Source organism: Schistocerca cancellata, chromosome 1, assembly GCF_023864275.1.
Source record: "Schistocerca cancellata isolate TAMUIC-IGC-003103 chromosome 1, iqSchCanc2.1, whole genome shotgun sequence".
Lineage (NCBI taxonomy): Eukaryota > Metazoa > Arthropoda > Insecta > Orthoptera > Acrididae > Schistocerca > Schistocerca cancellata.
In genome coordinates, this window is record NC_064626.1 from 377934409 (window position 1) to 377960925 (window position 26517).

General features: G+C 46.3%; 1 protein-coding gene across 1 annotated transcript in view; it reads left to right on the forward strand.

Moving 5' to 3' along the window:
* LOC126177315 (probable G-protein coupled receptor AH9.1) overlaps nt 1-26517 on the forward strand; it is a 91290-nt gene that overhangs the window by 23769 nt on the left and 41004 nt on the right. Inside the window, exon 2 of the mRNA XM_049924450.1 lies at nt 10241-10390. Coding sequence (XP_049780407.1) covers nt 10241-10390 — 150 coding nt within the window. The remainder of the gene's footprint in view (nt 1-10240; nt 10391-26517) is intronic.

A 26517-nucleotide genomic window follows, 5' to 3' on the forward strand; every position in this document is an offset into this window, starting at 1 on the left:
ATTTCAAAATGGCAGTACCTGGTAAAATGGCTCTGAGCACTATGGGACTTAACATCTGAGGTCAACAGTCCCCTATGACTTAGAACTACTTAACCCTAACTAACCTAAGGACATCACACACATCCATGCCCAAGGCAGGATTCGAACCTGCGACCGTAGCGGTTGCGCGGTTCCAGACTGAAGCGCCTAGAACCGCTCGGCCACAGCGGCCGGCGCAGTACCTGGTCACATATGGTTAGATATGTTCGACCTTCCTCTCAATAAAGACTAGTATCACTATTTCTCAAGTTTGCTTTTGCGTCTGACATCTTACCCATCTGACTTCAAGCCAGCTTTCAGGTGTTCATTACTATGTGACAACACTAATTTCAGTCATCCCAATCAGAATGACGTTTACGTGCGAGTTTGCTTTCATTGTGAATAAACAAAGACGTAACATATTATTTCACTGTCATGCATCGATGAGTCGTATCACTACAGACTTTGACTTTTAAGACAGAGAGAGCCAAAAGAAAGATAAGTTGACCAGAGAGCAGTGAATCATAATCTTGACCTAACACCATTCTCTTTAAATTTTACGTTGCTGGAACTGTTCCTCCTTCAAGGGAAATTGTCCTCATCTGCTGAGCGGCAACCAACATTCCTTCCCTATTGGCTATATTTGGAAAATCATCTAATTGATGTTAATGTCTGTTCGTTCAGTGTGTTCCTTTCATTATAGTTTTTATTGTCCCATATAAAATGTTTATACAGGAAACGTCCAGTTCCTTCTTTATAACATATCTCTTTCATTCAGCAGTGTATAACTACATATAGATCTTAAAAGTCGCATCTCGAAAGTTTCTCATTTCCTCTTATCTGTTCCGTCTCTTGTCCAGTTCTTGCTGTCTTATGTTAACATGAGGACTGCTATCGCTTTATAGAATTTTATTTGCTTCGAAAGCTCGGTTTCCGCTCGTAGTTTACAATTAATTGTACCAAATATTCTCTGAAACATGCTTATTTTATTGGCAGTCTCCCTTCTCTATCAGTAATTTGCATTATACCGTCAGTATTTGAAACTGCGAACTTTTTCTTCTCTTGTACCATCTACACACACCAAAAAAAGTTTTTCATCACCCCGGTTCGCAGAACTCCTGAAGATAGACGTAGACTGTGGATATTGTATCACAGACACAGTCCCTTGCACTGTTCAGAGATGTCACTAAAGTCGCCCAAAGATGTAAACAACCATGCATGAGAGCGCCTATCAGACGGTGGGGGTCCCACAGCCGATCAGTTCCAGTCATTTCACCAGGAAGGAGGTACACAGCTCTTGTTCTCTGTTGTTCAACGATGCCTAGACACCGTTAGATTGCGTCCGCATTATTACTTTGTGCCAGGAAGGGCTCTCAACAAGGGAAGAGTCCAGTTGTCTCGGAGTGAACGATAGAGATGTTGTTCGGACATGGAGGAGATACAGACAGACAAGAACTGCCGATGAAATGCCTCGCTCAGGCCGCCCAAGGGCTACTACTGCAGTGGATGACCACTACCTACGGATTATGGCTTGGAGGAAACCTGATAGCGACGCCACCATGTCGAATAATGTTTTTCGTGCAGTTACAAGAAGTCGTGTTACGACTCAAACTGTGCATGATGCGCAATTTCACTCCCGACGTCCATGGCGAGGTCCATCTTTGCAACCACTACACAATGCAGAGCGGTACAGATGGGCCCAGCTAATGCCGAATGGACCGCTCGGAAATGGCATCACGTTCTCTTCACCACTGAGTGTCGCATATGTTTCCATCAACACAATCGTCGGAGACGTATTTGTAGGCAACCCGGTCAGGCTGAAAGCCTTAGAAACATTGTCCGATGAGTGCAGCAAGGTGGAGGTTCCCTGCTGTTTTGGGGTGACATTATGTGGGGCCGACGTACGCCGCTGGTGGTCATGGAAGGCGCCATAACGGCTGTACGATACGTGAATGCCATCCTCCGACCGATAGTGCAACCATATCGGCAGCATATTGGCGAGGCATTCGTCTTCATGGACGACAATTCGCGCCCCCATCGTGCCCATCTTGTGAATGACTTCCTTCAGGATAATGACATCGCTCGACTGGAGTGTCCAGCATGTTCTCCAGGCATGAACCCTATCGAACATGTCTGGGGTAGGTTGAAAAGAGCTGTTTATGTACGACGTGACCCACCAACCACTGTGAGGGATCTACGCCGAATCACCGTTGAGGAGTGGGACAATTTGGACCTTTTTCTTTGTGTTCTGCGTTACGGCTGGTCTTGTAATGGGGGAAGCCTCGTCAGAGAGGTCCACCGCATGAGGGCCCAGGGAAGTGATTCCAGTGGTGGTTTCCCGTTGCCTTCCACTGATGATGATGAAATGATAATGAGGACAACACAACACCCAGTCCCTGAGGGGAGAAAATCTCCGACCCAGTCGGGAATCGAACTCGGGCCCCTTCGTGTGACAAACCGCCACGCTGATCACTCAGCTGTCGGGGCGGACAATCTGGACGAACCGTGCCTTGATGAACTTGTAGATAGTATGCCACGACGAATACAGTCATGCATCAATGCAAGAGGTCGTGCTACTGGGTATTAGAGGTATCGGTATTTTTGTTTTTTTTTTATTTGGTTTTAGGGCGCAAAACTGCTATGGTCATTAGCGCCCGGTCCGTGACTTAGGAAACAGTAAAAAACCGAAAATGGAAACCAGCAGCAATGGGAACGAAAGTCATAAAATTGGAGAAACTAAAAGCAGAAGGAAGGCTTAAAAATCCACTACAGAAAGGGGTTGGTTGTCCTCAAAAAAAGCCTCAAATGACTGACGTCATTCCACTGGCACTAATAAACTCAAGAACGCGATCGGCTGAGCGCATGTCATCTGCTAAAATCTACGATACATCAGGCGACAGCTGTAGACGGGAGCGTAACGGATTAAAATAGGGGCACTCAATTAAAAGGTGTCTTACCGTCCACAGCTGAGAGCAGTGGGGACAGAGTGGGGGAGGATCGCCGCTTAAAAGATGTCGATGGCTAAAAAGACAGTGCCCTATCCGGAGTCTAGTTAAAATTACCTCCTCCCGACGACGCTTTCAGGAGGAAGAGGTCCAAGCACAAGGAAGAGCTTTCACGTCCCGCAATTTATTAAGGGGAAGTGTCGACCAATGTGCGTGCCATAAAAGAACAACACGACGACATAAAACGCTCCGTAGATCGGCGAAGGGAATCGATCGAATACCTGGCCGAAGAAGAGAGACTGCAGCCTTGGCTGCTATATCGGCCGCCTCATTTCCACAGATACCAACGTGTCCCAGGAGCCAAAGGAACGCCACCGAGACGCCCCCCAGGTGGAGCAAGCGCAGACAGTCCTGAATCCGGTGGACCAGAGGGTGCACAGGGTAAAGAGCTTGGAGACTGAGGAGAGAGCTGAGAGAATCTGAGCAGATAACGTACTGTATCCGCTGATGGCGGCGGATGTAGTGGACAGCCTGGAGAACAGCGTAAAGCTCCGCAGTATAAACCGAACACTGGTCGGGAAGCCGAAAGTGATGTGGGGTGTCGCCAACAATATAGGCACTCCCTACACCTAACGATGTTTTCGAGCCATCGGTGTAAATAAATGTGGCTTCCGTCATTTGTGCACATAGAGCAGCAAATGCCCGACGATAAACAAGTGTAGGGGTACCATCCTTGGGAAATCGACAAAGGTCACGGAGCAGGCAGATCCGGGGACGGAGCCAAGGCGGTGCTGTACCCCAAGTTGTCAAGAAGGTTTTAGGAAAGCGGAAGGAAAGAGAATGGAGCAGTTGACGGAAGCGGACTCCCGGTGGTAGTAGGGAGGAGGGGCGGCCTGCATACCCTACATCAAAGGAGGCGTCGAAAAAAATGTCATGGGCTGGATTGGCAGGCATGGAAGACCGATGGCTAGCATAACGACTCAGAAGGACTTCTCGCCGATTGGACAGCGGAGGTTCAGCAGTCTCACCATAAAGGCTTTCCACAGGGCTGGTGTAAAAAGCTCCAGACACTAAATGTAATCCACGGTGGTGGACAGAGCCGAGACGCCGAAGAATAGACGGCCGAGCAGAGGAGTAGACTGTGCTTCCATAGTCCAATTTCGAGAGCACTAAGGAGCGATAGAGGCGGAGAAGGACCACTCGGTCCGCTCCCCAGGAGGTACCATTCAGGACACGGAGGGTGTTAAGCGATCGCAGACAGCGAGCCCAAAGATGGGAAACGTGGGAGGACCAGCACAGTTTTCTGTCAAACATAAGACCCAAGAATTTAGCGACGTCTGAAAACGGAAGGGTGACAGGTCCTAGATGTAAGGAGGGTGGAAGAAACTCCTTACGTCGCCAAAAATTAACACAAACGGTCTTACTGGGAGAAAAACGGAAGCCGGTTTCGATGCTCCAAGAGTGGAGGCGATCGAGACATCCTTGAAGACGTCGTTCAAGAAGGCTGGTCCGTTGAGAGCTGTAGTAGATCGCAAAATCGTCCACAAAGAGGGAGCCCGAGACATCAGGAAGGAGACAATCCATAATTGGATTTATGGCAATGGCAAACAGTACAACACTCAGCACGGAGCCCTTGGGTACCCCGTTTTCTTGGGAGAAAGTACGGGAGAGAGTAGTGCTCACCCGCACCCTAAATGTTCGCTCTGCCATCAATTCGCGAAGAAAAAGAGGCAGCCGACCTCGAAAGCCCCGAGAGAATAGTGTGCGGAGGATGCCTGTCCTCCAACAGGTATCATATGCTCTCTCCAGATCAAAAAATAGTGCTACTGTTTGGCGTTTCCGGAGAAAATTGTTCATGATATAAGTGGAGAGAGCAACAAGATGGTCAACTGCAGAACGATGCTTTCGGAATCCGCATTGGGCAGGTGTTAAAAGACTGCGGGATTCCAGCCACCAAGCTAAACGGTAATTCACCATACGCTCCAAAACCTTACAGACACTACTCGTGAGAGAAATGGGGCGATAGCTAGAGGGGAGATATTTGTCCTTTCCAGGTTTCGGAACAGGAACGACGATAGCTTCCCGCCATCGTCTGGGAAAAGTACTGTCGGTCCAAATGCGATTATAAAGGCGAAGGAGGTAACGCAGACTATGGGTTGATAATTGCAGCAACATTTGGATGTGGATACCATCCGGTCCTGGGGCGGAGGAGCGAGAAGAAGAGAGTGCATGTTGGAGTTCCCGCATGGAGAAAACAGTACTGTAGCTTTCGCGATTTTGAGAGGAGAATGCAAGATGTCGCACTTCCGCTGCACGTTTCTTCGGGAGAAACGCTGGCGGGTAATTTGAAGAGCTCGAAATCTCAGCAAAGTGCTGACCCAATGAGTTAGAAATTGCGACAGGGTCCACTAATGTATCATGCGCGACAGTGAGCCCAGAGACCGGGGAGAAACTAGGCGCGCCTGAGAACCGTCGAAGCCGACTCCAAACTTCCGAGGAGGGAGTGAAGGTGTTAAATGAGCTAATAAAGAATTTCCAGCTTGCCTTCTTGCTATCGCGGATGACACGACGGCATCGCGCTCGGAACTGCTTATAGCGGATACAGTTGGCCAAAGTAGGATGGTGGCGGAAAACGCGAAGAGCACGTCGCCGCTCACGTATTGCGTCACGGCATGCCTCGTTCCACCAAGGAACTGGGGGGCGCCGGGGCAATTCGGAGGTGCGTGGTATTTAACGTTCCGCAGCTGTAAGAATAACGTCGGTAATATGTGTGACCTCATCGTCGACGCTGGGAAAGTGACGGTCATCGAAAGTCGCTAGAGACGAAAAAAGTGTCCAATCGGCTTGGGAAAACTTCCACCGTCGCGGGCGCATATATGGCAGTTGAGGCTGGAGTCTAAGGACGCATGGAAAGTGGTCACTCGAGTGTGTATCATCAAGGGCGAACCATTCGAAGCGCCGAGCTAGCGGAACAGTACCGACCGCAAGGTCCAAATGAGATAAATTTGTTGTGGAGGCAGACAAAAATGTAGGGACCCCAGTGTTGAGGCAAACTAGATCCGCTTGGTGGAAGACGTCTAGCAATAGTGAGCCACGTGGACAAGGATGTGGAGATCCCCAAAGCGGGTGGTGGGCATTGAAGTCCCCAACCAGCAAATAGGAGGGTGGAAGCTGACCAAGAAGATGAAGGAGATCAGCTCGTGCCATTGGTGTGGACGATGGAATGTATACAGTACAAAGAGAGAACGTGTATCCAGAAAGGGAAAGACGGACGGCGACAGCTTGGAAGGAAGTGTTTAAGTGGATTGGGTGATAATGGAGAGTATCATGGAGAAGAATCATAAGTCCTCCATGGGCTGGAGTGCCTTCAACAGAGGGGAGATCATATCGGACGGACTGAAAATGTGGGAGAACAAAGCGGTCTTGGGGACGTAGCTTTGTTTCCTGAAGACAGAAGATGACCGGTGAGTAGGATCGTAAGAGGATCGACAATTCATCCCGATTGGCTCGAATGCCGCGGATATTCCAGTGGATAATGGACATAGGGTGAACAGAAAATGGAGGAATGTGACCAAGGTTGCCGTCAACTCAACGACTGCTCAGAGCTTGCGACCGACAGCATGGAATGGCATTCAGCCGAAGGCAGAAGATCCTGATCCATAGGTTGTTCAGGAGCAGCTCCTGCCACCAGCGATCGGCCGGTTGATCGGCCACCAGCAGTGCGCCTCGGCGACACAGAAGACGGCCGAGGGCGATTTCCGCCAGGTGGTGCTGTAGATGGGACACACCTTGGCGGAGAAGGAGATGAACTGGGTTTCTTTGTAACCTTCTTGGAAATATGATGTTTAGATGAAGGAGGAACCGATGGTTGTGAAGTTGGGGTACATAAAAAATCTTCACGACTATGCTCTTTTATCGAAGTCTTGGTGTCTGACTTTTGGGCTCGAGATTTAGCAGAACCCGATGAAGGGTGAGCCATAGAGTGGGCAGGCGAAAGTGGTGAGGTTGAATGGGCGATCTTTGCGCTGGACGATCTGACGATCGTGGCACTAAAGGTGAGGTCGCAAGTCTGTGTGGCCGCCTCCTTTGTTGGCCGAGGAGAAGCAAGGACAGTGCTGTATTTTCCCGTCCGAGGCATGGTGGGCTGTCGACTGGCGAATAATTTTCGAGCAGCAAAGGACGACACCTTTTCCTTCACTCTGATTTCCTGGATGAGCTTTTCGTCCTTAAAAACGGGGCAATCTCGAGAGTAAGCAGGGTGATCACCCATACAGTTGATGCAGCGAGGGGATGGAGATGGACAAGCACCCTCATGGACATCCTTGTCACACGTAACACATTTGGCCGGATTGGAACAGGACTAGCCGGTGTGATTGAACCACTGACACTGATAGCAACGTGTAGGGTTTGGGACGTAAGGGCGAACGGAAATTATCTCATAGCCTGCTTTGATTTTCGATGGAAGTTGAACTTTGTCAAATGTCAAGAAGACAGTGCGGGTTGGAATGATGTTCGTGTCAACCCTTTTCATAACTCTATGAACAGCCGTTACGCCCTGGTCAGACAGGTAGTGCTGAATTTCTTCGTCAGACAATCCATCGAGGGAGCGTGTATAAACGACTCCACGCGAGGAATTTAAAGTGCGGTGCGCTTCAACCCGGACAGGGAAGGTGTGGAGCAGTGAAGTACGCAGCAATTCTTGTGCCTGGAGGGCAATGACTGTTTCTAACAACAAGGTGCCATTCCGTAATCTGGAACAAGACTTTACAGGACCTGCAATTGCGTCGACACCTTTCTGAATAATGAAAGGGTTGACCGTGGAGAAGTCGTGACCTTCGTCAGACCGAGAAACAACAAGGAACGGTGGCAACGATGGAAGAACTGTCTGTGGCTGAGACTCAGTAAACTTACGCTTGTGAGCAGACATAGTGGAAGGTGAGGAAACCATTGCGGAAGAATCCCCCATGATTACCGGCGTCTCCGATGGCGCGCTCCTCCCTTGTGGGGGCCCTCTCTGAGGGCACTCCCGCCTTAGGCGATTGTTCACACCTCCCGACAAACGGACGGAGGGACCAATCGGCACTTTCGGAAGGTATCAGCTCGGGTAATCACCCCTCCCTGGGCCTGGCCGTTACCAGGGGGTACATACGTGTTCTACCTGTCTACCCGGGGCGGGGAATTACGCGTTACCCCGTCACCTGCTACGCACAAAAATGCGTGGGTCGGCCTTCAGACACGCACAGGGAGGAAGAAAGAGAAAGGGAAAGGAAAGAAGAGAGGTCTCAAACGCCGCAGCGGAGAAAAGGGGAAAGAGAAGAGGTAAGGAAAAGAGAAGGACAAAGGAAGGATGAAGACATACAAGCAGAGAAGGCGAACAATGCGTTACATTTACGAGCGTCCGTCTCCAGATTTAGACACAAACCATACTCCCAGAGGGGGAGAAAGGGAAGGAAAGAACCAGAGGTGAGGGAAGGAGGGTCGCTGATGGGGGGGGGGGGGAGGGAAGGATGCGCAAAAGGAAGGTATGCAGGCTGGAATGGAAGGAGGGCCACATTAGCTCGTATCTACGAAAGAGTTGTGGACCCCCTGGGGGGGAGGTATCGGTGTGTACAGCAGTCTGGACAACCACCTCTGAATGTCTCGCTGTATGGTGGTATAACATGCAATGTGTGGTTTTCTTGAGCAATAAAAAGGGCAGAAATAATGTTTATGTTGATTTCTATTCCAATTTTCTGTACAGGTTCTGGAACTCTCGGAACCGAGGTGATGTGAAACTTTTTTTGATATATATATACACACTACTGGCCATTAAAATTGCTACACCACGAAGATGACGTGCTACAGACGCGAAATTTAACGGACAGGAAGAAGTGCTGTGAGATGCAAATGGTTAGCTTTTCAGAGCATTCACACAAGGTTGGCGCCGGTGGCGACACCTACAACGTGCTAACATGAGGAAAGTTTCCAACCGATTTCTCATACACAAACAGCAGTTGACCGGCGTTGCCTGGTGAAACGTTGTTGTGATGTCTCATGTAAGGAGGAGAAATGCGTACCATCACGTTTCCGACTTTGATAAAGGTCCGATTGTAGCCTACTGCGATTGCGGTTTATCGTATCGCAACATTGTTGCTCGCGTTGGTCGAGATCCAATGACTGTTAGCAGAATATGGAATCGGTGGGTTCAGGAGGGTAATACGGAACACCGTGGTGGGTCCCAACGGCCTCGTATCATAGCAGTCGAGATGACAGGCATCTTATCCGCATGGCTGTAACGGATCGTGCAGCCACGCCTCGATTCCCGAGTCAACAGATGGGGACGTTTGCAAGACACAACCACCTGCACGAACAGTTCGACGACGTTTGCAGCAGCGTGGACTGTCAGCTCGGAGACCATGGCTGCGGTTACCCTTAACGCTGCATCACAGGCAGGAGCGCCTGCGATGGTGTACTCAATGACGAACCTGGGTGCACGAATGGCAAAACGTCATTTTTTCGGATGAATCCAGGTTCTGTTTACAGCATCAATAAAACATCCGAGTTTGGCGACACTGCAGTGAACGCATATTGGAAGTGTGTATTCATCATCGCCATACTGGCATATCACCTGGCGTGATGTTATGGGGTGCCATTAGTTACATGTCTGGGTCACCTCTTGTTCGCATTGACGGCACTTTGAACAGTGGACGTTACATTTCAGATGTGTTACGACCCGTGGCTCTACCCTTCGTTCGATCCCTACGAAACCCTAAATTTCAGTAGGATAATGCACGATCGCATGTTGCAGGTCCTGTACGGGCCTTTCTGGATACAGAAAACGTTCGACTGCTGTCTTGGCCAGCTCATTCTCCATATCTCTCACCAATTGAAATCGTCTGATCAATGGTGGCCGAGCAACTGGCTCGTCACAATACACCAGTCACTGCTCTTGATGAACTGTGGTATCGTGTTGAAGCTGCATGGGCAGCTGTACCTGTACACGCCATCCAAGCTCTGTTTGACTCAATGCCCAGGCGTATCAAGGCCATTATTACGGCCAGAGGTGGTTGTTCTGGGTACTGTTTTCTCAGGATCTATGCACCCAAATTGCATGAAAATGTAATCACATGTAAGTTCTAGTATAATATATTTGTCCAATGGTTACCCGTTTATCATCTGCATTTCTTCTTGATGTAGCAATTTTAATGGCCAGTAGTATAGATATGAGGTATATTAACTAGGTAGACCGAGAAAATAACAGATCCGCAGCAAGCTACAGCGTCTGTGTGTGCCGACAGGTTACTCGGCGGCGTCGCTGCTGGCCATCCTCTTCGCCATCCCCTTCGGGCTGCGGGTGCGCGTGCACCGCGAGGCGGGCCGCTGGGCTAGCCTGCCGCAGGCCTTCTACCACGCACACCTCGAGCTCTTCCTCGGCAACGCCTGTCTCGGTGAGTACCCCCCCCCCCCCCTGCGGTGGGGGAACTACTTTTGGACACTGCTCTGTCCTCTTCCATGACTAAGGTATCGGCGTGCCTGGTACCAGGTCGAACCGCTCTGCGATGCCATCGAGGATGGAAGGACTAGAATATCTGGGGTTGTCACTTGCCGAATTTCATTGCATTGCCATTGCTTTTTTCCGTTTTTTATTGAACAAGTGGCAGAACTATGGGGAGAAGATGACATGTAAAACAAATAATTTAAGACGTACACTGAGATGACAAAAGTTACGGGATAGCGATATGCTCATGTAAAGACGGCGGAAGTACCACCTACACACGGTATAAAAGAGCAGTGGATTGCAGAGCTGTTTGTTGTATTCAGGTTTTTATTTATTTAATCGTGTCAGAAGCATCGTACATAAAATCAGAATGATTAACACATACATATCAAGTATATAACAAATACAAAAATTGTGTAAAAGTATGAAGATATATAAGCAGGGTCGAGTAGTTTTTTATTTTATTTTATGAAGACTTGGACCAGAACCTGGCCACGTCCAGCGCTTCCGGGGTGGCATTCATCAAATACTTCATGGTGCAGGTCCTTGGGCACAGCACACACTGCGTGAGGTGGATGGTGGTTTGAGTGTGTCCACAGTCACACAGCGCGGGTTCATTTGAGAGGTCCCATTTGCGCATATTCTCTTTGGATCGTGTGACACCAGAGCGCAGCCTATTAAGAGATTTCCATGTCGTCCATCCTTCCATATGGCCGGGAGGGAGTTCTTCGTTTGGGACTAACCATTCCCCAAGGTGCGCGTTATCTTCTCGCCACATTGCCAGCCTCACTTGCTGCGGTGTCCCGACGACGTTTTCTGCTGTGTGCAGCAAGCTTTTTCTAGATTTTAGTTGACGGTGGGCTGGCTGGTGTTTGTACAGCGGGTGGGCAGGTGAGGTCAACGCCTTTGTCTTTTCCTTCCTGGCCGCTACTTTCCTTCTAATATCTGGTGGGGCCAGGAAGGAAAAGACAAAGGCGTTGACCTCACCTGCCCACCCGCTGTACAAACACCAGCCAGCCCACCGTCAACTAAAATCTAGAAAAAGCTTGCTGCACACAGCAGAAAACATCGTCGGGACACCGCAGCAAGTGAGGCTGGCAATGTGGCGAGAAGATAACGCGCACCTTGGGGAATGGTTAGTCCCTGTATTCAGGTGATTCACGTGAAAATATATTGACATTATTACGGCCGCACGACGGGAATTAACAGCATCTGAAGGCAGAATGGTAGTTGGAGCTACACGTATGGGGCACTCCATTTTAGAAATCGCTAGGGAATTCAGTATTCAGTGTCAAGAGCTCGCCGAGAATACCAGATTTCAGGTTCTATCCCTCACAACGGAGAACGGAGAGGTCGACAACCTTCACTTAACGACAGAGAGAACCGACGTTCGCAGAGAGGTATCAGTGCTAATAGACAAGTAACACTGCGTGAAATAACCGCATAAATCAGTGAGAGACATAAGACGAACATGTCCGTTAGGACAGAGCGGTGAAATTTGGCATTAACGGGCTATAGCAGCAGACACCCGACTTGAGTGCCTTTGCTAATAGCAATACATCGCCTACAGCGCCTCTGCTGGGCTCGTGACCATATCGGTTGGGTCGTAGACTACCGGAAAACCGTAGCCTGGTCGGATGAGTCCCGATTTCAGTTGATAAGAGTTTATGTTAGGATTAGAGTGTAGCACAGACCCCACGAAGCCGTGGACATAAGTTGTCAGTAAGGCACTGTACAAGCTTGTGGTGGCCCCATAATGGTGTGGCTGTGTTTACATGGAATCGACTGGGTTCTGTGTCCAACTGAACCGATTATTGACTGGAAATGGTTATCTTCTACTAAAATGTAGACTTTCACGGCCGGATGTGTCATGTCCATTATAATTATCCGGGCTGTTATGCCGTGGTCGGTTGATGAATTCTGTGTCAATTCCCAACGTTTCGTCCCCGTCTGCGGAGGACATCTTCAAGGGGGTCTGTAGCTCGATGGAAGGTCCAACACACGCTCTGGCTCGCTACTGACTGACAGTAGCGAGCCAGTGGGTGTGTTGGACTTTCCATAGAGCTACAGACCCTCTTGTAGATGTCCTCCGCAGACGGGGACGAAACGTTGGGAATTGACACAGAATTCATCAGCCGACCACGGCATAACAGCCCGGATAATTATAATGGACATAAAATGGTTATCTTCGACTACGTGGAGAGCATTTGCAGCCATTATTGGATTTCTTGTACTCAAATGACGATTGAATTTTTATGGGTGACAATACGCCACTTTGGCAATTATGGACGGCAACAGAGGCAGCATTGTTCAGTATTTCTACAGGGGACTTCCAAGGACTTGTTGAGTCCATGCCACATCGAGTTGCGGCACTATGGCGGCTAAAAGGACGTCCGACACGATATCAGGAGATGTCCCTTGACTTTTGTAACCTCAGTGTAATATTAACACTCTGTGGAGATACGAGATGTATTTGGCCACTAGCTCAGTGTCCGGCCGCCGCAGCCGAGGACCAAGCTGTCACTGGCAAGAACACTGTTTTAAAAATATTTTCCAGTTACTGAATTAGCGTTGTAAGATGACAGATCATTTTGACTACGGGATTGTTTTCGGAAGATCTGAACACCGCAGGAGCTGAAGTTTCATATTTCTGTGAGTGATAGTTCGGGAGTTATTAGCGTTTTACCGAAATATTGATATTGAGTTCACCTCCGGATTAAAGCAACGAATATGAAATTCGATATGGAGGTATAATTAGACATTATTTTCATGGAGTCGGTGCCATTTTGTGATCGGAGTAGTAGTTTTGGGGTTATAGGTATTTACTGCTATGTCCGAGCTAACATTGTAGTAGAAGACATTGGTGCAATAACCAGTTAAGTCTAGTTTATATAATATCGAGTAAAACCAAGAAAAAAACGTTAACATACTGGCAAAAAAAATGTTATCGTTCCCATCTTTTATTGAACCTATATTTAAACCACCAGCACATCGTAATAGTATATTACGTAACCAAAGTAATATTTATGCTGAAACTTCCTGGCAGATTAAAACTGCGTGCCCGACCGAGACTCGAACTCGGGACCTTTGCCTTTCGCGGCCAAGTGCTCTACCATCTGAGCTACCGAAGCACGACTCACGCCCGGTACTCACAGCTTTACTTCTGCCAATATCTCGTCTCCTACCTTCCGGGCGTGAGTCGTGCTTCGGTAGCTCAGATGGTAGAGCACTTGCCCGCGAAAGGCAAAGGTCCCGAGTTCGAGTCTCAGTCGGACACACAGTTTTAATCTGCCAGGAAGTTTCATATCAGCGCACACTCCGCTGCAGAGTGAAAATCTCATTCTGAATATTTATGCTATTTTTTAATTTCGTCGTAAAGTACAGAAAGGCCTACGGAGCTATACGCCAGCATACAGTTAGGTTCGTTAGCAATGCCCATCTCATAAAACGAGAGATGATCAGGGAGCGTGAAAGAGGAGACGCAAGCAGGAGCCGTGTCGTACTTGAGCAGGCAGAGAAGATAGTGACTCTCACTGCGAGGCTCGGCGACAAGCGCACAACTTTGTTTATTAACTGTTTATATACGAGGTGTGTTTGGAAAGTTTTAAGAATAGATCCGCTACTGCTTGCTGGTTTGGTGGGCAGGTACACTGAGGGTGGGGAGTGAGTCATTGCCTTGTCCTTGAACGCCCTCTAACAGGAAACTGCGTTTCCTTTGTTCAGTTCTTTGTGGTAGCTGATTGAATGTGGGTCTGTTAGGGCTTGTTGCTGGATTCTGTCAGCGTGAAAATGTACGTAAAAACGGAGCAACAAGTTTGTGTGAAATTTTGTTTTAAAACTGGGAAATCAGCTTCTGAGACTTACGAACTATTAAAAACAGCTTTTGGAGATGATTTTATGAGCCAGTCAAATGTTTTTGTCTGTTTCAACAGATTTAAAAAATGGCCGTGAATCATTTGAAGATGAACCACGGTCCGGCCGTCCTTCCACCTCAAAAACGAATGAAAATGTTGTTAAAGTCGCGACTTCTGGTCATAGCCTTACAATTAGGGAGATGGCTGATGAACGTAATTTAAATTTCTATGCAGTTCACTCAATTTTAACTGAAGATCTGAACATGCGTCGAGTGTCCACAAAATTCATTCCAGAAGTGTTAAGTGACCAGAGACAATACCTACATGAAGTGTGCCAAGAACTGATTAATCGGACTAAGAATGACCCAGGTTTGTTAAATAGGGTAATTACAAGTGACGAATCGTAAGTATATGGATATGATCCTGAAACCACAGTGGATGATTCCAGGTTCATCACGACCGAAAAAAGCATGGCAAAGTCGGTCGAAGGTGAAGACAATGTTGGTGAATTTTTTTTTTTTCGATTCTACCGGCACTGTGCATCATGAATTTACACCTGGAGGACAGACAATTAACCAGGAATACTACAAATGTGTCCTTGAGTGTTTTCGCGAAAAGGTGCGAAACAAAACGCCTGCACTGTGGAAAGACAGGAGTTGGGTGCTACACCATGACAATGCTCATCGTGCCTTCTCCATCGTTGAATTTTGTACCAAATTCAAAATGCCTGTGCTGCCACAACCGCCATATTCCCCTGATTTGGCCCTTACGGACTTCTACCTGTTTCAAAAACTGAAATTTTTCACTGAAGGGGAAGCGATTTGGCTCGATTGAAGACATTCAGGCAAATACGGAGAGTGTCCTTAACACACATCAGGAAAAAAATTTCCAGGAATGTTTCCAAAAGTAGAAACGCCGTTGGAGTCGGTGTGTTCAGTCATAAGGGGACTATTTTGAAAGAGATACATCACAGTAGTATGTGAGTACCAACATTGTACAATTACAAGCCCATTCTTAAAACCTTCCAATCACTCCTAGTATATGACGCCAACTAGACTGCTCACATTATCCAAACACCGGCTGGAGTGGCCGAGCGGTTCTAGGCGCTACAGCCTGGAACCACGCGACCGCTACGTCGCTGGTTCGAATCCTGCCTCGGGCATGGATGTGTGTGATGTCCTTAGGTTAGTTAGGTTTAAGTAGTTCTAAGTTCTAGGGGACAGATGACAGAAGTTAAGTCCCACCGTGCTCAGGGCCATTTGAACATTATCCAAACGTATAGCTTCTCAACCGTCATTTCAGTAACCTTAAACTCAAGCCCGCGTTTTTAAATGGGGTTTTATTTAAGATTGTTAGCCACCGGACGATTAAAGCGACCAATGAGAAACGCCCTCGTGCAGGCAGGCACAAAAATCCGAAGCCACCTTACAGGACAGTCTTCTACTAGTATTCAGGCTGACAACATGTAGTCACTGCGAGTCAATATTTTATATTGTTCAAATTAAGATATAAGTCAGCCTCTGGAAACGTTTATTAGACAGTCTTGGCCTAGTTTCAAGGGAGGCACCACGTATGTGCAGTGGTCTGAATATGTTATTACGTTAAAGTGATTTAGTGTGTAACCTCCCAACACATAAATCAAATAATAACCTCCCAACAGTAAAAACATATAAGTATATAATTCACATTCAGCGTAAGCACCCAATTAAAAATTCCGTAACCTACCAATAATAAAATGTGACTAATCTCTCAAGAAAATTGTGGCTCACTTACAACCTTTCAATAATTAACTGACTGTGAATCTAAACTGATAAATTTGGACGTCAGCAGTGCTGCGTCATGGCCCTGAAAGATCTTACCTCAATAAGGTCGCCGGGTACCGCGTATATATATCTGCTCCTATAAGAAATTTTTCTGGCACAGCTCAGTGCAATGCTGGCCGATAGATTTGTCATGTATAAAAAGAAACAACTGATTTTTCTTTAAAATAATCGGGATGACCATGGATTGGAGAAATTGGTAAATTCTTTAAATTGAGATGAATTATTGTCAAAAGTTACTTTTTATGAGAAAGATTATTATTAAGAGATTTTTTCAAAAACATTTACATGGGACTTGATATAACAATACTATATATGCGTGAGGCTGCTTTTACCTTATACTACAATGCTCAGGCACCGCCATCGCTCCACATGACCGGCCCAGACAACTCCATACACCAGACTGCTAGCTACTACTACTACTACTACTACTACTACTACTACTACAACTGCTACACAGTTCCTACTGCATACAACACTGCTCTCTGGTCTGAGATTCTGTTATAGCTTACATATAGCAGGCAGCGCGTGAGCAATCCGTCGAAATTACATCTGCTCGAGTGCGCTAGCAAAAAATTTCTTAATCATGGACCTCTGAGATCTGAGATCGTCAGTCCCCTAGAACTACTTACACCTAACTAACCTAAGGACATCACACACATGCATGCCCGAGGCAGGATTCGAACCGGCAACCGTAGCGGTCGCGCGGTTCCAGACTGAAGCTCCTAGAACCGCTCGGCCACACCGGCCGGCCTGCTCGTGTGGAGCCACGACCGATGGATGAGAAAATCAGTTGGGACGTAGAGACAATTTTGCTTGACACGAGGTAAACTAACTCTTAATCGTGAATCAGGAAAGCCGCGCGGGATTAGGCGAGCGGTCCAAGGCGCTGTAGTCATGGACTGTGCGGCTGGTCCCGGTGGAGGTTCGAGTCCTCCCTCGGGCATGGGTGTGCGTGTTTGTCCTTAGGATAATTTAGGTTAAGTTGTGTGTAAGCTTAGGGAGTAATGACCTTAGCAGTTAAGTCCCATAAGTTTTTACACACATTTGAGCTTTTTTTTTTAACCAGGAAACTTTTAGGTGTGCTGGACCTTCTCGTTATGAGTTGTTCAATGCAACCGTTCCACATACAACAATTCGCAACACCTTGCGATGTTAGCAAGACCGACGCAGTAATGTTTTATGGTAGAAACACTCCTCACCTCGTCCTAATTAATTAATCAATTAGGAAGGGATAAATGGTTCAAATGGCTCTGAGATCATCAGTTCCCTAGAACTTAGAACTACTTAAACGTAACTAACCTAAGGACATCATACACATCCATGCCCAAGGCAGGATTCGAACCTGCGACCGCAGCGGTCGCGCGGTTCAGACTGAAGCGCCTAGAACCGCTGGGCCACTCCGGCCGGCTAAGAAGGGATAGGAAGTGCTGAAAGTTCTTCGGTGCACTGATATTTCCGATACATCTTCAGCCAAATTCTTCATTTGTGTGTATATGGCATCAGTAGCTGCTGCATCAATAGCTTATTATTATAGGTACTGTATGTGCAATTACTTAAATGCGTGTTTTCACCAAGACATACTTGTTATTTAACTCATTTAAAACACGACCAATGGTAGTGTTTTCTGCTCTTTCTCTTACTTAACAATGTCGATGCAACATCTGCATGCACTCTTCACTAGAGTTTCCGTCTCTCACACTGGCAATGTACATAATAAATAAAATAAACTGGCTGGCTACAGGCGGAGAGCAATGAAACAACAAGGGCGTAGTTTAGTGTAGTAGTAGGCTATGGGAACGTCCGTAGACATTGGGCAACAGCTGGGCAGAAGGCAGCGGCGAGGAGAGCTGCTACTGCGCTCCCCACCTCACCCCCGCACGCATTGTTAACAGCTGTTCACTGCAGTGCAGATACTTGGAGAGCCAGGACTGTGCTTCTGTCAGCAGAGTATGCTCAAGCTGACAATATTATGCCGAGCAGGCTGTTGGCGAAACCGCGGCTGATGGTGTTCTGTACAGCAAAGAGCACTCGCGCCGAACTGTCCCTACCGTACCAACGCCATCCCTGAGCCGCATTAAGCGGAGCGACCAGCAGGTGCGCACTCGCGCTGCCCCTTCACTAGCGAACGACGGCCTCTGTGTCGCTGGTAGCATTCCCTGTGGATACAGCGCCGTCCTAAACGCCGGGAACAGCGCGGTGCTGCGACCTGCTCTCGGGAGTTCCCATACGCAGTTACAGCCGGTGCGCTGCCATAGGTGGTCCCGGCTCCTGTTGTCACATGTTGCTTGCGGAATTCCGCCGCTTCAGTTTTCAATACGCCGGCAACCGAAACACGTAAGGGTGCTAATAACGGAAAGTGCGCGTCGAACTTGGAGTAACTTTAATAAACCTATTTCCTAATAACAGATATTGGAGGGGAAGGTCAGTGCTTCAGATACTGTCTACGACAAAGTCATTAGAAAGGTAGCACAAGTTGGGACTGGGAAAGAATGGGAGGAGAAGCGGACGTGCCCTTTCAAAGCAACCACCTCGCTCGCTTACAGACTCATTCTACCCGATGACGATGATGACCAACTCGATGCAACCAAATTACCAAAGGTTAGCAGATTCAGATGTAAAGGGTTAGTAATAAGACACAACGGGGCTATAGACGCAGAAGCTACCCAGTGGATAACTACAGGGTGGTCCATTGATCGTGACCGGGCCAAATATCTCACGAAATAAGCATCAAACGAAAAAACTACAAAGAACGAAACCTGTCTAGCTTGAAGGGGGAAACCAGATGTGAAACGTCCCCTTAGAAAAAATATTGAATTACTGTGCTGGTGAACCCCTTACGTTATTTGATTTTCAAACAGCTGAGCAGAACTGAACGTACTCAGACATTTCGATCTTTACTCATTCTGATCAACACTAAACTGACACACAATATTTTTAGCGCAACGCAATCTGACTTTCAAAAATCCATACAAAAGAATGGCCCTGACTAACAATAACCTACAGCTTTCATGAACCACTTACTTCAGAAAAATCTTCGTTACTCGAACTACTGCAATACAGCGAGCGCCAATACTGCCAGCTAAATAAAAGATTCTAAACTACTGAAGTCACTAACTACTGATAGGCATATTTAGCATTAATATTGTTCAAAAGTCATATATATCAGTTCATGACATCCAGTCTTACAAATTTACTATCTCTAATGGACACACGTCCAAATCATCCGCTCTCAAAACTCCGCCAATCTCTCTCCCCACATCCACCACTGCTGGCGGCTCACCTCCAACTGCGCAACGCTATGCGCTGTTAACAGCCAACTGCCCAACACTACCATGGCGAATATTCTAACAATGCCAACCAGCCACAGACTGCACACAGCACAGCCAGTGATATTCATACAGAGCGCTATGTGGCGTTACCAACATAAAAACCAAAACAGTCAACTTACAGATGCCGCTATGTTTGGCCAGGTAGATGGCGCTGCCATAGGTCAAACGGATATCAACTGCGTTTTTTTTTTTTAATAGGAACCCCCATTTTTATTACATATTCGTGTAGCACGTAAAGAAATATGAATGTTTCAGTTGGACCACTTTTTTCGCTTTGTGATACATGGCACTGTAACAGTCCCAAACATATGCCTCACAATTTTAGACAAACAGTTGGTAGCAGGTAGGTTTTTTAAATTAAAATACAGAACGTAGGTACGTTTGAACATTTTATTTCGGTTGTTCTGAGAACGCATGCTGTTACAGTGTGATTACTTGTAAATACCACATTACTACAATAAATGCTCAAAATGATGTCCGTCAACCTCAATGCATTTGGCAATACGTGTAACGGCATTCCCCTCAACAGCGAGTAGTTCACCTTCCATAATGTTCGCACATGCATTGACAATGCGCTGACGCATGTTGTCAGGCGTTGTCGGTGGATCACGATAGCAAATATCCTTCAACTTTCCCCACAGAAAGAAATCCGGGGACGTCAGATCCGGTGAACGTGCTTCGACGACCAATCCACCTGTCATGAAATATGCTATTCAATACCGCTTCAACTGCATCCGAGCTATGTGCCGGACATCCGTCATGCGAGACGTACATCGCTATTCTGTCATGCAGTGAAACATCTTGTAGTAACATCTGTAGAACATTACGTAGGAAATCAGCATACATTGCACCATTTAGACTGTCATCGATAAAATGGGGGCCAATTATCCTTCCTCCCATAATGCCACACCATACATTAACCCGCCAAGGTCGCTGATGTTCCACTTGTCGCAGCCATCGTGGTTTTTCCGTTGGCCAATAGTGCACATTATGCCGGTTTATGCTACTGCTGTTGGTGAATAACGCTTAGTTGCTAAATAGAACGCATGAAAAAATCTGTCATCGTCCCGTAATTTCTCTTGTGCCCAGTGGCAGAACTGTACACGACGTTCAAAGTCGTTGCCATGCAATTCCTTGTGCATAGAAATATGGTACGGGTGCAATCGATGTTGATGTAGCATTCTCAACACCTACGTTTTTGAGATTCCCGATTCTCGCGCAATTTGTCTGCTACTGATGTGCGGATTAGCCGCGACAGCAGCTAAACACCTACTTGGGCATCATCATTTGTTGCAGGTCGTGGTTGACGTTTCACATGTGGCTGAACACTTCCTGTTTCCTTAAATAACGTAACTATCCGGCGAACGGGCCGGACACTTGGATGATGTCGTCGAGGATACCGAGCAGCATACACAGCACACGCCCGTCGGGCATTTTGATCACAATAGCCATACATCAACACGATATCGACCTTTTCCGCAATTGGTAAACGGTCCATTTTGACACTGGTAATGTATCATGAAGCAAATACCGTCCGCACTGGCGGAATGTTAACGTGATACTACGTACTTTTACATTTGTGAGTATTACAGCGCCATGTATCACAAAGCGAAAAAAGTGGTCCAACTAAAACATTCATATTTCTTTACGTACTACACGAATATGTAATAAAAATGGGGGTTCCTATTTAAAAAACGCATTTGATATCCGTTTGACCTATGGCAGCGCCACCTAGCCGGCCAACCATAGCGCCATCTGGTTTCCCCCTTCAAGCTAGACGAGTTTGGTTCTTTGTAGTTTTTTCGTTTGATGTTTATTTCGTGAGATATTTGGCCTGGTCGCTATCAATGGACCACCCTGTATATCTAGGAGTAGATGACGCTCGCAACCTGGAGTATCGTATGACAGAAAAAGGCTCGTTCGAACCAAAGGTAAAGTACTGTAACGTAGAATTCTGAATTAAGTAGCAATTAAGAGAGCAGAGTGGTCAAAAAAAGAATAATAATAAGACTTACCACGTCGAGCACGTGTGTTGAGGGCAAACAAAAAAAACGCGTAGCTGAACTGCCTGCCTCAGCAGAGAGTCTGAATTATTCTGACAGATCGCAATGGTTCAGAAATAACGTCCCAGAACCTTCCAGAAATCAGAAAGGTCAAAACATAAACAGCTGCCGGAAGTGGAAATCGAACCAATGACATGCACATCACCAGACAGCGAATACTACCGCTACAGCAAAGCAGTCAAACAGAAAGGAATAATAGTATCAGCTATTGGAGCTATAGACGTAGCTGTTACTCATCAGATAATGACATTTTCAAATAATTGGGGCCCCCACATCATACTTTGTGTGACAGGAAAATGCTTTTTCGAGCCAAAGACGAACTATATAAAATAACCATCAAACCAGAAATACTCTACGGGAGGTATGAGCTGCAAAGATGACATGAGCAGGCACTGCATTCAGCAAAAATGAGCATAGTAGGTGTTGAGATGGTCATGTGCAGCCTCCCGTAACGGTAATGATTATATAACAGGAAGTTTACAAGTAGTACCAATTACAAGCAAGCCTAAAGGTTCCAGACAGAGAAGTTCATCCACGTCTTGCACAGAACGGATGACTAAGTCCCCACCGGTACAGTTTAGAGGCAAGAGGCAAACCCATGGCAACTTAGAAGACAGCTGTACAAAGAGCATGAAGAAGATGGGACTAGTCAAACAAGATGCGTAACAACAGCGTAGCGCCTCACCGTCGGAAAAGCCGATTACGTAAACGGGACAATTCGTGGAGGAAGTAGGAGATGCAGAATGAGTTCTTGGTATTCTATCGAGCGTGGTGGCGAATAAGACACTGAACTCGCAATCAAGAGTATAGGTTTCAAACCCCGTTCCCCCACCCAGATACATAAGGTGAATGCTATGATGGTTCCTTTGAAATTAAACAGCTGATTTTCTTCCTCGCGCTGAACTTTCCATCTGCCTCTAATAATCTCATCGTCCGGAACTAACTCCATTATTTTCGTCATTTTTTCTGTTTCCCGTCTTTTCCCTTAGTTCTACATCTACGTGAACAATAGAGTATTGTTCACAATAAAGTGCCTGGCAGAGGGTTCAATGAACCCCCTTCAAGTTGTCTCTCTACCGTTCCACTCTCTAACGGCACGCGGGAAAAACGAGCACTTAAATTTTTCTGTGCGAGCCCTGATTTCTCTTATTTTATCGTGATGATCATTTCTCCCCATGTAGGTGGGTGTCAAAAACATGTGGTGAAATTGAATCTCTCTCTAATACGCTGCTATGATAAGAAGACGCCGGCCGCGGTGGCCGAGAGTCTACTACGGTCGCAGGTTCGAAACCTGCCTCGTGCATGGATGTGTGTAATGTCCTTAGGTTAGTTAGGTTTAAGTAGTTCTAAGTTCTAGGCGACTGATGACCTCAGATGTTAAGTCCCATAGTGCTCAGGGCCATTTGAACCATTTTGATACGAAGACGCAGAGAATGATTACAGACGTTCTGATAGGTCGAATGTGACGGTGAGTACCACAGATGTGCGAATGAGACTACAAGACGGAAAATGTGCGAGTAAGACAGAATTTTCTAAAACTTCTTGTAGGCATATTCTAGAACCGAAAATTATATGTGCAATGTTTTACAAATTTCGATCCTCAGCGAAGTTCAACGCGTTTGAGACATCATTATTTTAGCAACGATCAAAAATAGATATTTTGTCGCAAAAATACCAAGACATAAGAGAGTGGTTACACAGACTCATCCAAAACCACGAAGAGGTAAGATGGGAGCCATGAAAGAAGCAGAAGAAAAGAGAAAACGACTTACTGTTATTCAGGACGGAGTGAAACTTATAGAGAAGGTCGAAGTGAAGAGCAATGTAAAGACATCAGAGATGAGATAATAATTAAATCACGTTCAAATCCAAAGAGAATCAAATGAACAACTTCAGCTGCAAAAGAAAATAATTAAAAAAAAGAATAATCGCTCTTTGCGAAACTCTATGATTCCAAGCACGCAGGAATTGCAGTTTGACACATGCGGCCTTCCGTTATAACACAAGAGCACAGTCAATATCGAAGCGTAGTCATTGGAAAAATGGATGCCGTGGTACAATGAAATATAGTATATACGCAAACGTTTTAGCGGAAAAGTAAAAAGTGATTCATCAATTTAAAAAAAAAAAAAAATCAAAAACAAATCTTTCGGTTGATAAAAATCTTACGATATTTTCTAATAGTAGCCCTTTGCCCGGACGAAGCCAGGTAATGTATCTAGAAGAAAATAAATAAATCGCGTAAACTTGTGGTTTACTTTTATTTTACTCTAGGAGTTCATAAAGCAATCTGCAGGCAAACGCGAACGTCTTTGAAGCATTAAAGATGCAACGCCCGCTATCGGCCAAACATTACCGCTACTATCAGATATTTGTTTTGGTAACATATCAGAAGACACGGCCGAAGTGTTTGTTATAAGGCAGCTGTGATCTCAAACATGGCGATAACAAAAAAATGGTTCAAATGGCTCTGAGCACTATGGGACTTAACATCTACTGTCATCAGTCCCCTAGAACTTAGAACTACTTAAACCTAACCTAAGGACATCACACAACACCCAGTCATCACGAGGCAGAGAAAATCCCTGACCCCGCCGGGAATCGAACCCGGGCGTGGGTGGCGATAACAAATCAGTCACCAAGCACAAACATGACTTCTGTCGACCTTTAGTTGCCAAAGGGCTGCTACGTTTTTGTATGCTACGATGCCAATCGTTAACTGCTACAGCCACCACACTACTATCTATGTCCTGTGTTTCTCCGCATGGACAGAACGCTTTGTTATTGACAGGGTTTTTTAACAGTTACAGTATCAGTTCACAGATTTAGACCGGTTTTTACTGCGAATAAAGACTCTGACATTAGAAAGATTAAGGTTCGAGAAAGCTCCTCGACCACGATATTATTACCGGTGATTGCATCCGACCTGCTATCATCGCACCCAACCCTAACGGACGACGAACAATAAGATGTTTGGACGACGAGTGCGATTCAAGAAGCAAAGAAGATTGGGTTTAATGTTCCGTCGATATCGTGGTCATTAGAGACGGTCCACTAGCTCTGAATGTATCAAGCACAGGGACGAAAATCTGCCGTGCCCGTACAAGGGGACACTCCAGCATTTGCCTCTAGCGATTTAGGGAAATCACGAAAAACCTAAATCTGCATGTCCGGACGGATTTTAACCGTCGTCCTCCCAAGTGCCGAGTCCAGTGTGTTAACCACTGCGCCACATCGAAAAACCTAAATCTGCATGTCCGGACGGATTTTAACCGTCGTCCTCCGAAGTGCCGAGTCCAGTGTGTTAACCACTGCGCCACATCGCTCGGTAAGAGTGAGGTTCAATTTTAGATACCGTAGACGCTGGGGGCGGGGGGTATACTTTGCCTAACTTTTTATTTTATCGTCCATTTAATCACTTCGACCTCTTTTACGTTTACTCGTTGTTCTCTTATGCTTACCTTTTTCTTAGTTTGATAAATATTCAGCTTTGGTTCACTTTCGGACGGCAGGGAGAGAGTACTTAATCATGAAATTAATTATCGCGCTAACTGTACGATAAACTATTAGAGGAACTGCCTTCGCTCTTAGTCTCTAAAGGCACGTTCACGCCGAACATAGAAATACATGTTGGCAGAAACACAGCCTGGTAAATTTGCCACGCAACATTGCCGGCCACACGAATTGCAGCCTGGCCTGATTGGCCGTGCGGTTCTAGGCGCTAAGTCTGGAGCCGAGCGACCACTACGGTCGCAGGTTCGCATCCTGCCTCGGGCATGGATGTGTGTGATGTCCTTAGGTTAGTTCGGTTGAATTAGTTCTAAGTTCTAGGCGACTGATGACCTCAGAAGTTAAGTCGCATAGTGCTCAGAGCCATTTGAACCATTTGAATTGCAACCACATGATCGTCAACACTGAGAGCCAGCGCTGCTCGGCATAGCATGCAGCAATACATTTTCGGGCTAGAAATGTTTACGCGGGCCACAGTACTGTCGAGAAAGGGGGCGAAAGCGAGCGAACTAAACAGTGTGGCTCCCCTGTTTTTGCGTCACACGAGGAAGAAAGTTAGCAAGAACAAGAGAGCTCGGACTTTGTGGATGTTTTCTTTCTTAAGTAAGCGAACTGCTGCCGAAACTTTTACTCGTGAACTGAATGTATCTCTTCTAGAATGTTGAAACAATTCTGAAAATATCGTAAAAGCAGTTCTTCCGAGAAGAGGTGAGGCAAGCACCACTGTGAAAAGCTGTAGATCACTTCACAACCAACATTTTGGTTTTTTGATACTGGTGATTCATAGAGAAGTTTGACGTACCTTTTCAAAGTGCACTTTTTTTCTCATCAGTATGCCAAACGTTTGCAACGCTACGGTTGAAGGGCTGTAGGACTACAGAAAGGTATTTACAGTTATGTTTACTGTTGTAAAGATAAGCATCTCGCGTATTCCATCGCAGATAAACTCTTTTCTTACGTTGTCGCCATTTGCTTTTTACTCATAATATTAATAATGATTCATTCGTTTTCAAAGTCCTTTACTTATCCTATACTTACATGTACAAACAAATATGATTTAATGATTTTTGATAACATTTGGTATACAGCGATCTAAACTTAGTTATAATGAAGAAATCAGTTTTGATCGCAAAATTATGAAGCTAATGCCGACACGTTTCAGTCTGTGCACATCATCTTCAGACCACTGCTGAGCGGAGCCGAACTGTGTGTCACGAGACACATTCGTCAACTGCTACACGAGTAGCAGACGAATGTGTCTCCTGACAGACAGTTCGGCTCCGCTCAGCAGTGGTCTGAAGATGATCTATATAGATTGAAACCGGTCGCCACTATCTAAATTACCTTCATAAATTTGCGATCAAAATTGATTTCTTCATTATAACTAAGTTTAGATCGCTGTATACCAAATGTTATCAAAAATCATTAAATCATAATTGTTTGTACATGTAAGTATAGGATAAGTAAAAGACTTTGAAAACGAATGAATCATTTACAC